The sequence below is a fragment of the Taeniopygia guttata genome, chromosome Z, assembly GCF_048771995.1.
Source record: "Taeniopygia guttata chromosome Z, bTaeGut7.mat, whole genome shotgun sequence".
NCBI classification, from domain to species: Eukaryota; Metazoa; Chordata; class Aves; order Passeriformes; family Estrildidae; genus Taeniopygia; species Taeniopygia guttata.
The window spans coordinates 50,487,491-50,503,793 of NC_133063.1; the positions used below are offsets into that span (position 1 = coordinate 50,487,491).

The 16,303-nt window shown below is 36.5% G+C and overlaps 1 protein-coding gene across 3 annotated transcripts in view; it reads right to left on the reverse strand.

Annotated features, from left to right (window-relative positions):
• RICTOR (RPTOR independent companion of MTOR complex 2) overlaps positions 1 to 16,303 on the reverse strand; it is a 76,197-nt gene that overhangs the window by 20,300 nt on the left and 39,594 nt on the right. For all 3 annotated transcript variants that reach the window (XM_030258691.4, XM_072922617.1, XM_072922618.1), the window contains 11 exons: positions 15,144 to 15,244; positions 13,484 to 13,646; positions 12,974 to 13,075; positions 10,579 to 10,625; positions 7,664 to 7,799; positions 6,890 to 7,089; positions 5,791 to 5,917; positions 4,467 to 4,631; positions 3,945 to 4,021; positions 3,765 to 3,843; positions 2,893 to 3,002 (listed from right to left, as the gene is read on the reverse strand). In XM_030258691.4, coding sequence (XP_030114551.1) covers positions 2,893 to 3,002; positions 3,765 to 3,843; positions 3,945 to 4,021; positions 4,467 to 4,631; positions 5,791 to 5,917; positions 6,890 to 7,089; positions 7,664 to 7,799; positions 10,579 to 10,625; positions 12,974 to 13,075; positions 13,484 to 13,646; positions 15,144 to 15,244 — 1,307 coding nt within the window. The remainder of the gene's footprint in view (positions 1 to 2,892; positions 3,003 to 3,764; positions 3,844 to 3,944; positions 4,022 to 4,466; positions 4,632 to 5,790; positions 5,918 to 6,889; positions 7,090 to 7,663; positions 7,800 to 10,578; positions 10,626 to 12,973; positions 13,076 to 13,483; positions 13,647 to 15,143; positions 15,245 to 16,303) is intronic.

Genomic DNA, 16,303 nt, shown 5'->3' on the forward strand with positions numbered 1-16,303 from the left:
AGCCTGGTGGAAACCAGGCCCCATGATTTGGTGAACATTCAGCTGATACAGATGGTCCCATACAAGGTTAGTGTCCACAAATGGAAAGCCACAGTTTCCACATTTGTGGGCCTCTGGCTCAGAGAACCTGGCAGCCCAAGGTCTATCAATATCGCTAAAGACTGAGGCAAAAAACCCACAAAATTTTAATTAATCTCTGGTTTTTCTTCATCCCTGTAAGTGACTGTCGTGGTTTGACACGGAAAAAGAATTTTTCCGGAAGGGAGAGGTCAATTTGGACATTGACCAATTAAAGGTGGACACGCCTCTGAGAACACAGAGGGGTTGAAAGCAGAATTCCCAGGAGAACTTGCTCTTTTGGGTTCCGGTCAGCGGTCAATGCAGGACTCTCCCCTGCCCGGCCACGAGCTGGGTGTGGGAGGGGAGAAGCCATGTGGCCTTCGGAGGTAGGCCCAAGGGTGGAGGGGCTGGAACCCGGGTTGGCCCCCTGCAGATGGAAGGGTGGAGAAAATCTGGGATGTCTCCGTTCCCCCAGAGTCTCTCTCTCTCCCAAGAGAGAAAGAGAGACAGTGGTGGTTTTTATCAGCAGTTCGCCGCGGGGAAGGAGAAGAGCGGGGGGGCCGCAAGGTGCCCAGCCGGGCTGTGGGAGCTGGAGCCTGGGCAGCGAGCCATCTCTGGGAGTTGGGACTTTTAACCCTTCCTGAGAAATGAAAGCTTTGTGAAATTTTTCTCCTCCTTGGTTTGAAAAAGAGAGGAAGAGAGACAGCCTGGGACCCGGGATGTTGGAAGGAGAAATTCTAGGTGGGGGGAGATGATGGAGTGGCTGTTTGGCTGGACTTTTTCTTGGTAGCCACAGATTGAACTGATCTTCTCCAAGAGAGACTGTATTTTAGGAGGATGCTGGTGAGCCAAGAGACCATGCTTCAGCTGGGAAAAGACAGAAGTGGAGCGAACAGTGAAAAGTTAGGGAGGTTTGTGGTGGTGCCCCCTGTCTTCAGAGAGGAAGAAGAGAAGAAGAGCTCTGTTCCTGGATCCTCGGCCCCAGGGGAAAATGGGGGGGACTGTTGGTCCCAAAAATGAAAAACTGAACTGTTGTTTTTTCCCCTCTTGGCAGGGCATCCTTGAAAGGAAAAAAATCCTAAAATCAGTCTGTCCATCCATGCATTGGTGGTGAGAGCACCGTGCATGGAAAGGAGAGGGTCACCACTGGCAAATTTTTTCTCCGGGCGGTGCCATGTGGTGACATGGAAGCACAGGATGTGGCAGCTGTGTTTCTTGGGGGGTCTGTGGCACGAGAGAGACTCCTCTCTCCCTGCAGATGGACTGGGTGTTGATTATCTGGAGGGTGGAAACCTGATTGGGGTCCAGATTGTCTCTCACTGTGGTTTGTTGGAGTTGGGTGGTGGGAGGAGGAATGCTTTGGAAGGTTTTCATTTTGAATTTTGTGTGTTTCTTTCTTCTTTCCGCCCGCCCCCCCCCCCCGGCCCCCTTTTTTAGTAGCATAGTGGTAGTAGTTTAATAAAGTTTTTTTCTTGTTATTAAGCTTGGGCCTGCTTTGCTCTGCTCTCGATCGCATTTCACAGCATTCAGTTGAGAGATTGCATTTTCATGGGGGGCACTGGCATTGTGCCAGTGTCAAACCATGACAGTGACAATCTTCAGCAAGAACTGATACACTGCTTTCTTCAGACCTCCTCTTTCCTGTTGTGCGACAGAACACTGCTTGCTAAGCTTCAGTCCTGAAAGAGCTTTGGCCTTTTGTGCCTTCTTGCTGCTTATGTGAATCACAGTTTTGTAGTCTTCCTGTGAAGGGTGACCTTCTAGAGATCATATAATTTCCTTTTCCTCTAGAGCTCCATGAGGAGTTCTCTGTTCAGCCAAGGTGTCTTCTGCCCCGCTTGCTTGACTTACAATAGCATGGGATTGCCTACTCCTGTGCTTCTAAAAGATAGCTCCTGAAGATGGACCAGCACTTCTGGACTCCTTCGTCCTCAAAAATGTACTCTGCTAAAGTAGCTCCCCAAGTCAGATCTCCTGAAGCCCTGGGTAGCAACCCTGCGGTGCTTTTTCTGATTACATAGAAAATTTTAAACTTAACCATACCATGGTTAAGTATCATATGATCACTGCAGCCTAGAGAACCTCCCCTCCATCATATATCCCACAAGACCTACATTCACAAACAGTGAGTTGAGGAGGGCATCTTTCCTAGCTGACTCACTGAGTACCTGTGAAAAGAAGGCATCTCCTACAGACTTTCTCCTGCAGAGAATTTCCAAGGCTGCTTGTCATTGCATTATGATATTTGCAGTTGATGCCTGGCAGTTGAAATCTTCCACAGGAAGCCCACAAGAACAAGAGCTACTGATCCAGAAGTTTCTCCTAACTGTCTATAGAATGACTCATCAGTACTAACATCCTGGATGAGCAATCAATAGCAGACACCCATTACATCACTTCCGTTGTTTTCCGTCCCCTAATCCTCACCCAGAGGTTCTCAACCACATCACCACTACTGTAAATGCTGTATAATCAAACCTATTCCTTATACAGAGTGACACATTCATCTGCCCATCCCTGCTGAAAAGTCTGTAGCCCTCCATTCCAGCACTTCAGTCATGGGACTCAGTCTACCAAGTCTTAATAAAATGAATTCTAAAAGCTCTAAAACTAATTATATAAAAGCTCTGAAATAAACTATATTAAAACTCTGTGAGCTAAGCAATGAATTCAGTTCATCCTGCATGTTTTTCTTACTGTACTGGTGTACTGCTCCAGGAACATAATAAAGTGAAATCCTGTTGGTACCCCTTTCTCTCATACATTTCAGTTTAGTGCTCTCCTGATCCGTCCCACCAGCTTGTACCTCAGAATGCATTTTCACAAATTTACCTTTGGTTGCTCCGACGAACATAGTTATCCCCATCAACAGGTTTGCGGTATGTTGTAAGTGCCTCATTAAGTTGTTCTTCAATCAATTCAACGTATTTTAAGTTATATTCCTGTAAAAAAATAGATGAGGGTTGACACAGTACATTTAGCGGTTTATTATGTTGTAGCATGAGATTTTATATGGAAGAAATAATTGAGGAAGGTTCCTTGAGGAAGACTGAATTTTTTTATGATCTGAAGGTGGGGCTCAAGAAAATGAAGGCACTTCACATATATAATGGGTTTGCAAAGTCAACAATTGATTTCATAATTATTTCCAGGAATTTGTTAAATAAAAAGAAGAAAGAAATACTTCACATCTGACACACAATTTCAACTGATCATCATGAATTTCAGAACTCCTCAAGAAGTGACACTTAAAAACTCCTAAAAAATAATGAATTTTTCTCAACGGTCTTGTGTTCCTCTTTAGAAAGTAAAGCATCAGCCAATTCTGTCCTCATGAGCTCTAGGTTTAACTTTAATTACCAGAGGTAACAGGTATCTTGAAAAGCACTATTACTTTGCACACTTCTCTAGATAATGACCTTCCACAGCAACCTATTTTAGGTCACTACACGCCTGAAATATTTGCTGAAATACCCAAATAATATAAAGGTCTTGGAAAGTCAAAACCACATATGTACAGAAAAGCTATGGACTGTAAGTCTCTGTCAACCTTTACCAGCAAAAACATGTCACTGACGCAATAAACGTATTGCACAAGCTTTACAGGTACATTAAAATGCAATTGTTTTTAAGAACCTGTTCTAAATCTGCATATTTACACCATTCCTCCTAATATCAGGCAAACATTTTCTTCTTAGCATTACCTTTTGCCATTTTTCCATCTGTTTTGTTACATAACCTCTTTCATTTAGATAAGAAAACCCCTTTGGAATGGACAGAAATCTGTAAAAAAACATCAGACAGTTAACATTGTAATTTAAACAACTCCCAGAATCTGAAATTGTTTTCACAATGTGAAGTCAAACAGTGTATTCAGCATTTACCTTAGGAGTAGAAGCAAACCCTTGTCTCCAAGATGAGAAAGAGCTGGTTTCATCTGGATTAGGGCATGAAGATTAGCCTAAAATAATTAAGAACACATAAAAGAGTATTTGAGCATGACTAGAATTTGAAAACTGCAGTAACTAAAACATTCTGTCTGCAATGAAGAAGCAAGTTTTTCACATGTATAAAATCCTAACTTAATCCTAGTGTTACCAATTTTAGGTATCTTCTGTCATTAAATATAAACTACTTCACAAGAAGTATAAAGAATAAAATAAATTGCAATTTATATTTAAATACAGGCATAATCCGGATGTCTATGTTTTCTTGTATGTAATATTGCATAGTTTCATCAAAGGAGTCTTCTAAACTATTTTAAGTCCATCAATGACAACTCAAAAAGGAAACCATCATACAAAAAGGAAACCTTCTTACATATTTTACTTTGCTACTAGGGAAGGGGGTGGGAAAGAGCATAAGAGCAGCATACCAAAAAGAGGTTAAAGAGAAGGGATGCTCACCTTGTCTTCACATGCCTCATCTAGAATATCAAGCGCCTCAGAAGAAATAGTTTTATTTTTATCATGTAACTGGGTCACCAGTAACTCAATCCCCCAGTTGCTGAAGAATTCTACATTAGCTCTCAGCAACACTCTTAAGTGTTTTGTTGCATACAATCTGCAGCTCTGTAAAGTAACAAGAATGTTTTCTTGAATGCTAGGAAAATAACTAACAGTTAATGATTTATAACTTCTAAAAATACCTTTCAATTACTGCAGCAAGCAACTGTGATGCACATCTTATCTATTAAAATTACAGTTTATTAGAGAGCTATTTATATCATAGCAAATGGGAAAACTGAATCTAAGATCACAAGTCATCATAAGTGTCTAATCCTATACCTTTTATTATTGTATTACTATGTTTTGAAGAGAATTCAGAAGCAAATTTAAAAAATTATAGCCAGTAGGGAGGTTTGTCTTTCAATGAGTCATTCCTTCAACCTCAACTATCTTCATTACTTTCAGACTCCACTCTATCCATAAGAATCATCATATCTTTGACAGTGTCAAGAGAAATATTCTCTATGTCCTCCTCTTCCAAAATACAGCGAGACTAAAGCTAGTACCTACATTTTTCTCTCTTGTATCTATTCTAAAACACATTCTGTCTGTTCAGACAACAAAAACAACTTCATTTGAAGTAATGAACATTCTTTCCTAGTTGCATTTCAATTTCTTAATTGTCATCTATCTCCCTGACATCAGTGATTGCTTGTCTAACAATGTTACCTTAAAAGTCAAGATTTTCCCCTCTCAAGTTCACGTAACTATATTTTTTATCCCTATCCAGCTTCTTTGATTCAGAAGAACAAATCCAAATGCCTATTTCTGAGCCAACCCCTCATTCCAGCAGCTGTAGCACCTTTTTGGTTACACACTGAGTAACCTTAATCATTATCAGAAGAGTGTCTACTAGAAGGCTAACATGCTCAGTGCTGCTAGAAATACTGATTTCTGCTTGTGACAGAAATGCCTTCATAATTTATTTAAGATGCCACTGACCTAAACAATCACATTACACTTAGTTATACATATCAAGACTTTAGCCCCTGTCTGACAGGAGAGAAAGTTCTATTTGAAAGAATTTCTTGAGCACAAATACAATACAGGGCATGAAGTTCATATATTCAACAGCTACACTTGTAGGAGTTTCATTTCTCTGAATACAAAAATAAGAACCATTTTCATATATAACAACTTAAAAATAAAGTCATACATCTTGAATAACAAGAAAAATGTGTAGAGGGCAGTAACAAAGGCATATAACTTGAACTGAACTTACATCAGTAGCTGCTGTCAGGATTTTAGAAAGGATGACTCTTGCCAATCCATCTCTACTATAATCCAGACTAGAAACAGTCAGTTTTAACAAATGATCTTGGTTCTTCAAAGAACAAAGATTAAGAAGACTGGAGGTATGGAAGAGGAGGAGGAAGAAAATAAAATTAGTATTTGAATCCACTTGAACCATCAATAATTTAAACTTAAGTACTCTGAATTATACTTTCATTACTATAAATGCAATATGCAAAGTAAGTTCTTGTATGAAACTAAGTAAATTAAATTGTTATAAAGTCAAAAAGGGATGAAATAAGGCACTGAACTGCAAGGGGAAAACCTCAAACCAACATCTTTATAATTGCCCTCTAAAAATTCTGTAAGCATAATTAGTGATTATAAGTATAAAAACAAATGCTCATTAAGCTCTGCGAACAATTCTTCATTTTAAAACGTTGTGTATAAAGCTTGCCATTAAGTTAGTCCTATTAACTGTCTAGATTTTATTGTATATCAAGTTTTCTGAAGCCAGTAAAAAGCTTGCTTTCTAAAAATCAACAATAAAAAATAAAAAGGAGTAGATTAAAACACTTGCATTTTTACTTCAAGTTTATTGTACATTGATATACTAGTATTAGTCACCAGCCAATTTATTCTCAAAGGAAGATAAGTTTGTTTGCACCTGAACAAAATTTTGAGCTGCAGAACTTCACTCAAATATACTGGAGTGAAGTTTTAAGTGCAACATACATCAACATTTCACAAACAGTATGGTACTTACCATTTTTTCATGGTTTGTGTGTTTTTAGTTTTGTTCATTTTTCTATTTCCCCACACTGCACCTTTCAGTACCCTATAATCCTTACTGACACTCATCTCTGTCACACAGGTGTGTGACAGGAAAAGGTAAACTGTTTATCACCTCTGTCTGCTTAGTAATGACAGGCTAGAAGACTTTAGAAAAAAATGGGGGCCTTTACCTGTAACTATACCAAAATAACCTTAAAATTTGCAGCTTTTCAGATGGTGGCCCTCATATACAGTTTAAAATTTGGATAACTACTACACTGCAAGTACAACTCAAACCAAATAAAAGCACTCACCATTGAAAAACATTACACTTTTCAAGCATTTTCACTCCATGAGGGTGACAAGATAAAGTACCAAAAAACAGGAAGTAGTGCTGGCTAAGGGTATTTAGTAACCCATTATTCTGAAGACTACGTTCAGGTTTCATGCCTGATGAAGCGTTGAGCCAAAGTACAATATCTTTAACCAATTCCTCCAGGTAACCTTGTCCATCCTAGCAAAATCAAGAGGAATAGCATCTGTTAGTAATAGAAATGTGTCTTTACTGAAACTCATTACTTTAAATTTCTTAAAATGTACAAACACAAAACAGAAATGCAGGCTGGAAAACAATTCAGACTAAAGAATAAGTTTCAAAGCAAATAAAAGGAGTTAAGCATGGAGATATCTTAGGATTAATTATTTTTTTCCAGGAAAAGGGTAAAGTTTTAGTCAGTGACATTTTCCTCTGACCTAAAAATCTTTAGCCTCAGGAGTTTGAAAAGGAAAGCTATACACAGCATAAAAAAAAAAGGAATTAGAAAAGGAAAATTATACACAGCATAAATAATTTTTAAAATTCCTTTAAACTTGTAAGTTGCATTTAACAAAGGTGTATTTAATAAAACTTCTACATAAACACAGTCATCTCCCTCAATATTTCACACTGTATTTCTAAATTACACTTAAGATTTTTAGATTTAACACCCAAAATCTCAGAAGTCTTTACCAAAAACTAAGGCTTTTCCAGGTGGCATTCAACAAGACTACTCATGCTACTTCCAGTCTTAGAGCTGAAAATTTCTTACCTCCTCTGATTCAAGAAGAAATTCAGTAAATTGGCAACCCACAACAGTGAGTTGCTTCGCCTTGGCATAGTCCAGATCCAAGTTAGCATAGAGTTTACTGCTAGGCTTGTAAAAATACAGCAATCTCCTTACAAACCTAAAGAAAGTAAAATAGAATTGGCCATTTTTCAGTATGATAAGGACAGTTTCACAATACAAAATTATGCTAGAAGAAAAGATGGGTTATACTTAACTTGGTTTCTTGGCAGAAAGTCTTAAAATTTATCAAAAGAGAAGCAGGTAACAGTAATGACTCTATCCAGACACCATTTCAGAGACACTGCTGTACTGTATATTATAAAGGGTTTTCTATACCATGGCCTACTTTGCTACATAAGCAAAGGAACTTAAAATTTCTATGCTCTCAAAAGCTTTATCTTCCTTCTCATTCTCATAATTAATTCTGCTGTAATTTATCCTGTGGCAAGTTTCAAAGACAGTACTACCTAGACTAACAAACTGCTTAAAAAAGAAACTTGTGACCTAAGCTTTTTTCAACTATTATAGTTACTGCTACTGGGAAAAACACATTTTCATGTTCTGACATGAAAAAGTCTATTTATTCAGCACCACTGTTTCCAAATACCTCACTTAACCATTTCTGAAGCGTAACATACTCTCAGACTTTTTAAAATCACAGTAAGCAATGTAGTTTTGAGTTTTGTATCACAGGAATAAGTCTTCAGCAAAGATCCTCCTTTCACAAATTCTTTAAAATATAAGCCCACATTTGTGCTTTAAAATAACACAGAATGTTCCATCAGAAGGCAGATATGTCAAGCATTAAGAAAACTTAATTACAGAACTGCATTCATATTTGAAAAAGCCAGAATAATCCAGAACCCCTAACTCCAAACACAGGACCAATCACAAAAGAAACCTAAGGGCTTAATTAAGTTTTGTGAAACAAAATGTCCTTTATCCTGGGTTACTAGCAATAAATATATATTGACATACAAATTTATATACATATATATCTATCTGTATATTTAAGCATGTATGTATGTTTATCAACTTGCATCCGTTCAGTTTAGGTGCCCCTGGGCCCCTCACTACAGCAAGGACACTGCGGTGCTGGAGCGTGTCCAGAGAAGGGCAACAGAACCGGAGAAGGGTCTGGAGCACAAGTCCTGTGAGGAGCAGCTGAGGGAGCTGGGGCTCTTTGGCCTGGAGAACAGGAGGCTCTGGGGACACCTTGGTGCTCTTTACAACTCCACTACGGGAGGCTGTACCCAGGTAGAGGTGATCTCTTCTCCCAGGTGACAAGTGACAGAATGAGAGAAAAAGGCCCTAAGTTGCCCTAAAGAAGTTTTGATTGGATATTAGGAAAGATTTCTGGACTAAATGAGTGGTCAGGCACTTCAACTGCCCAGGGAACTGCTGGAGTCAACATTTCCAGAGGGATCTAAAGAACACATAGACATGGCACTTGGAAACATACTTTAGCAGTGTTGGACGCAATGATCTTTGAGGTCTTTTTCATGATTCTGTGATCCTGTGTGTATACATACACTGCATGAACTGCATCTCTATTAAATGAAGGAATCTTTTAAAAAATTACTGGAATTTCACTTTAACAACTGTAAGATCATCACAACAACACTAACATTAAAAAAGATCAATCTATAGAAGGAGAAATAAATATAATTTATACTTGACAAACTAAGTGACAGATTTTTTTTTTATCATCAGCAGTTAAACTAGAAAGATTGGGGGCTTAGTTACTTAAAATTAAACAGGAGCAACAGCATTTTAAAGCCATTAAATTCCCAATCCTGCAGAAAGCATCAATGAACTATAGAAGCTTCACACCAATTCAATTCTAGATTTTCCCAGTTTATTCAGAATTAAATCACTGAGGCACTGAACAACAATGCTTGAGTGCACCACAAAACCATGGAACAGGAACACTGTCCCACACAGGCAGTTTGAGGAGTGTGTGTTGGTGCCACAATTAGAACTGCAGACACTGCTTTAGAGAACCAATATTATAAACCACCATATTTGGAAAATAATCCTTTACCCTAAAGTACAGACTGGCAATTAACATTTCAGGAAAACCCAGATAAAATATGTATGTAAAATTAAATCATGGTTATAACAATGGGAGTACTGCTTATACTGTAAATACTTCATAAAATACCCTATTTTTTGGTAAAAATGTAAAGTAGAGCCACACAAGCCTTTCAGCATATATTCTATCTTTTGGGTTTTCCCCCAGTTCAGGAAGAAGCTTTTCATGCCCACAAGTACAGACCAATTCTTCAAAATAATGTAATCTATTTCTGAAATACATGCTAAAAGGTGTGGCCAAGAACTTATTAGTAACACTATGACCACACAGGCATAGAAGTAATAAACATGTCTTACTAACAACAGACATGAAAGGAACCAGAGCTGTAGTGGACATTTTTTGTTTGGTTGGTTGAGTTTTTTTCCCAAATTACACATGCTTCTCCTGGTATTAACAGCAACTAGAAATAATGTCCTCTTGGTTACTTGGTTATTGATGAAAGCTGTAATTAAAAACCTGTACAACTATGGACTTAACTCTGTAAAAATTTTCCAAGCTCTGACATAAAACACTTCTGATTGAAATATCAAGCAGTAACATTTCTGAGGTTTAAAATAAAATTTAGTATTTGCAAAGGTGGTATGATTCCTAAGGGACTAAATATATAAAGTACCTGTGCATAGAAAAGAAGCTTAAACACTTATTTAAAGGAAATATTGCAACTTACTTATCCAAATTTACACCTTATCTATAGATCCCATTTTTAGAAATGTGATACACCTAGGGAATATTTTATTGCAGCACTAAAAACCGGTTTTCCAAATTTCTTTCTTCAAAGGAAGTCTACATAATTTTTACATACCTGTGCAACTGTTCATCTTTGTAGTTCCTTAGATTTATATTTGGCCACTAGAAAAAACAGCAAATATAGCATTATATGAAACCTGTATCAGTCCTTGATTAGTCAGTAAAATTCACTTATTTCTGTCAGTTGTATTTACCTAACAATTAGAAAAATTTATTGCACCTAATGTTACATCTTAAAAAAGACATGATTTTATTGAAAAGCCCACACTGCCTGCTTCAAAAATTGTTCAAATGTTTTCTCGAGAAGGACAGGGAATGTTGGTCACATGCTATATGTACAAGACTACAATTCTAATGAAAACAAAAAAACTATGAGAAGCTGATGAAAAATAAACAATTTTGCTTAGTTTCTTTTCTCCAAATAACAAAAAAATTGATATGCATAACATGGAAGTAATTTTTGACTCCTGTTTTGAATATTCATCAGATTTGGTTAAAAAGCAATCTTTATTCTGTTACAGATCACTTAAATGCTGCTTATTAGAATGGTATTTAACTCCCTAATTGATACTTTCTAAGATGTATTAAGAAGGACCACATGAGAAATAATAATCTCTTTAGGACCTATTATTTCTTCCCATTACATTTTCCTCTGTTTTTACAGCAATCTGCTGTTTCTATGGTTTCAGATTTCTCTCTCTTGCTACTAGTGAGTATCTTCTTTGTCATGAATGGAAAAAAAGTGAATCAAACATTCTTCTTTCCTATCTACATGACACAGTTTCTACATTTCCAGGTGGTATTCCAGTATTAAGACACACATGGCACTAGTTAATGATTAATAAGATTGACTACACCAAGTAACAGTGCCAATAGAGATGAGGCTGACACTTTGCTGCCCTTTTAGCAGCTTAGACAGTAAGCTGAGGAAGTTAAAAAGGCAGTAAGGCACCACCTGAGATGCACACAATGAGGTGGTTAGAGAGCTGATGGTCCACAGGTACAAGGCTGCAACAGACAAGGGGAAGGTGAGCAGCCAAATGATGTAACAAATTTCAGACACTGGAATCTGGATCCTGCTCAACAGGGGACTAAAGACAACCACTCTGGTAACATTATCTCAAGTTTATGCTGGTGTTACACAGGAACATAAATGGTTAGAAGTAAGCCAGAAAACACACACACTTCTCATTCAGAAAAGAGTCCTCAGTTTTCACACACTAGGAACTTTTTGACAGGACACTAGCAAATACATTGCTGGGGACGTTTGAGATGGCAGAGAAACTGGCTGTTTGATGAAAATTTCAGTTCAAAAAAACCCAAAACAAAGAGGTCAACTACATAAGGCTTCCACTGTCAAAATACTACATAGACTAACAGTGAGATTCTGAAAAGATATTTCTGATAATATCTTTAATATGGAATCAAAGATAATATTAGTTATCTAGTAACCCAGTAAATCGTATAATGGCAGTAAAAAAGTCTGTAAACAGTGAAATCTGGTGGAGCAAAGCTACTGTCATATACATATTCAGATCTTTATACCAGACAGATTCTTGCTCTTTCAACCTTATCGGTCCCTGAAAAAAAGGCACAGAAATATTTAGTTTCTTTTCTTTTTCTCAAAAACACAACATAGTCTTGATTATGACCATTAAGCCTTTTTGTACTTTCACCATCTTTGTAACAACACATTAAAGAAGACAGTAGAGAATGCTACTCAGCTGAAGGATGGCTTTGATGCACAGAATGACATTTCGGAGCAATTTTGGTTTGAAGATTACATTAAGTACATAGGAAGTTTTCTTAGTCAAGCAAAGTATATTTTCTGCTTACAAAAAGAAGTCATATCTTAAAATCTGTGCATTAAATATATTTAAGATATGTAAATATATTTAAACAATGCCCATCACCCCATTAGTTATATCCTTGATGATGTAAAAAGAAATTTATTCTGTAATTAAATCAATGCTACAGAAGTACTTGCATTATTTCAAAACATTTAATGAAGTTTTCATACCTGATTCAGTCTAAGCATCTGAATTTTGACCTAGAATCCACCTCCTACTATAATCTTCAGCTCACATTATTTTAAAAGAATCTGCTATGAATCTAAACATAGCAGTACCTCTCTGTAGTCTGAAGTATTAGCAGCTTTAAAGACAATATACCTAATTCTATAAAGTTGATTTATATACAAATAAAGACATAAAACATTTAATACATGCTTCTAAGGAAAACTGTGAATTTAACTATCATGTATTTTTTAATACAGTTTAATGGTTGTATATAAAGAGACTATAGCAGCACTGACTAAACCCAGGAGATTCTAATTTGCTGAAATAAAACAAATCATTAGATGTAATCTGGAATGAATATTAGAAAGCCAAAACTCACATGAGAAACAGACTTTTTTCTCCAACATATTATCATGGCCTTTGTAAGCTCACCTTCAGTATGGTCCCTATTAAATTCCAGTTCCAGTCGAGGTTCTCTTTGTGATTGAGAACTTGGCTGTCTCGAAGATTCATGATGAGTGCTTCTTCTGTATCCTGGAATACAGACATGAAAAATTATAAGAGGTTTCCCTGCATCATCTTTTTCAGTCTTGGCACATGAAATACTTACCACTCACGTAGAAATCATTAAAAAGGGCTGTGTTTCACAGTAATGTCCATTTTAAGGTAAATTGTATCGTTATAGTACTGCATTAAGAAGTTAAAAGTAAGCGATCACAACTGGTCACAAAAAAGCAGTAAAAGTTATTGAAATTTCATTCCTCCATTTCCAGAAATGCAATTTAGTATCTACAAGTACCCGCAAGACAAATGAGATGAAAAGATACTACACAGAATCACACAAATGATTCTGAATTACATTGAGTGAAGCTGGAGGGGTAGGATACAAGTCTCCAGAACACAGGGTCAAATTCAGGTTTGAAAAATGAATTATCGTAATACCTTTAAAATAAAGATGTCTTTCTGCACACGGTACTGATCCCTCTTCTGGTGTGTTGAGATTGCTTTCTGAATAATATGATCTAAATGGAGGCTGTAAGGTTTAGGGCCTCTTTTCTTCATCTCATGAAAACGTTTTAAGCAGTTGAGTGCTGCACTTGCTCGCCTGACAGAAAAAATATATGTTATAAATTAGTATTTGGCAAGTGTTACCAGACTAAAGAGGACCACCACCTCCTGACTAAACAGTCCAAGAAAGAGCTGACTAACAATTCTGAAACAAAAAAAATATTTTCTTGAGACACATTTTTATACATCCACAAGATTGAGTCTCATATTAAAATTATACAGAAAATTATCTTTTAGAGTTTCTAGTACTGATCCTTACTAATAACTTTTCTTCTGCTCTGCAATTACTGGTGTCTGTCACAGTTCAGAGAGGATATTGGAGAGTTTAAAGTTGATTTCCATTGTGACATATCACAGTAGATCAACATCCTGCAGTAAAGTTGGTAGTTGAGAGCGCTAGCTTCAACTTAGAGTAACAAAATGTCTCTCATCCATTCCCATCCCCAACCCACCTCCATGAAAGGGTGGCAGGAATATCAACATAAAAAAGGAGTATCTAAATAAAAGTACACCCTCTGTATCTAACAGTTCAGCAACAGCATGTTTCTGTTTTCTGGGAAAAGATAGCAAGTAACTTGAATGACAGCTGACAAGGGTAAAACCAGTTAATTACAAAACAGTAGTAGCAGGAAAAAACCCACCTACTGAGCAAATAAAAATAAGGAAGTCTGAAAAAGAGGAGTTAAGCCTATCTTTCTTCCCCACAAACAAAAATTGTCATAGTGTAGGAGAGTGCTTTTATTTTATTTTCAAACAAATACCTTTAGATTTGGTCACTTATTTAAATTATTTAAATTTAATCTGTAACACAGAGTACAGTTTTTCAGACTATAAAACAGTGTAGAGTGCTGACCAATGCCAAATTCCTTAAACAAAAAATACTACTTCTAAAAAACTACTTTCTTTCAACAGAAATGGGAATTAGTACTCTATCAGGTGTGTCCAGAAATGCCAACAAGGACAGCAATTCCAGATAATACATAAGCATCTGTCATCTGCTCTTTATATTTTCTTTCACCTCCCTACTTTGGCCATGTGAAATATCCTCTCCTGAAATTTCAGATATGCCTTTTTTGAAAACTAATGTTGTCATTGCATAGCAAAGCCTTCCACTGACATATAAGAAACCTTCAAAACCAAAAACAGAAGAGCTCTACACTTTTAGGAAGTCCTCTACGAGCAGCATTTATCATTCCACACTAGCAGTTTAGAAAAATGCTATAATTTATCACTGACAATACAATGAAAGAAAGAACATTATATCATATATCAGAGTACTGATCTGATAAGACAAATCAAAAATGTCAAGAGTCCTTAACAAATACATTTTTACAAGTGAATTAAACCTCAACACACTCCATTTGTCTTCTACAAAGAAAACCAACTAAGAACACAAAGCCGAAGAAATACATATTAACGACATGTGAATCTATAAAATTATTTGACTTCTTCCATTAGGAAGTTTCAGTTGTGTAAAGTATTCAGAAGTTGGTATTTTGTGACAGGACTTCCAAATGTAACATAGAATTCTTACTGTCTTTTCTCTTTCATGATGTCAAAGGATGCTGCCATATTCATCAGTGTTGGTAAGCAGTGCAAGTGATGGCTATGAGAATGAGGAAGAATTGTGTTTGCCTACAAAAAAACCCAACAAAAGACCAGTTAGAATAACTTATTACAATGACTTTATCCATCTTTTTAGGATCAACATTTCAAGAATCTACCACATTTCACAAGATTTTCACAAATTTATGACAACAAAATTACACTTTGCTTAATGTCAAAGCATTATTTTGAACATACCATTTTGAATTTGATCTAAAAAATCAACCTGAATTACACTAGAAAGTAACTTGAAACAATTTCAGAGTTTTATAATACGTATTGTTTCCATTGGAGTTTAAATTGCAATATACAAAAACTTGCAAAGCATCAGATGTGCTTATGTCATGTACATAAAAGTACTAAAAACCCTAAAAACAGAAATACAATTAAAGCTGATGATTTCTACTAAAACATTACCGTGCAAAAACCCCTGATTTATTAACATAACATTCTAAGTTACTATACATTTAACTGCTTTTAATAAACATATGTAGTTCTGCAAATATTTTTACAAATTAAAGAACATGAAGATAAAGAGATTACCTGCATTTCCAAACACTAAATAAAACAGGTAAGTATTTTTTTTAGGTTTTAAGAAACAGTAGCCATATCTGATTAACAGATCATCCTCCAGAAAATCAAAAAGTATCTGTGCTTTACAACATACTCCAGTGTAACAATCACGCGAATTAAGAAGTACTAGTTTAAGAGAGGGAAGATACCGTAAGAACTGTCTTAGGTCTACAGAAGTGGAATAAAGCTGAAGTTTCCCTGCAGCAGGAGAACTCCACCAAGATGGAGTTCCCTGAATGAGTAACATCCCGTACCAAAAGAACATAAAGCTAAATATGAAAAAATCTTCATCTGTCCTCCTTGTGAGGCAGAAAGCTAAATACACTTGGTCAGAGGCCTACTGACCATCACTCTAAGAAACGCAAAAATTCACAATGGTCCTTTTCCCAAACACAGCTACCGATGGGAGTGTTTGAAGGGAGAACTGCTGCTATGGCAAGAAAGTGAGTCAGACCTACAGACAGCCTTGGAGCAGAACCCCTAGCACTTTAAATACCTTCCAAACTGTCTTCCAAT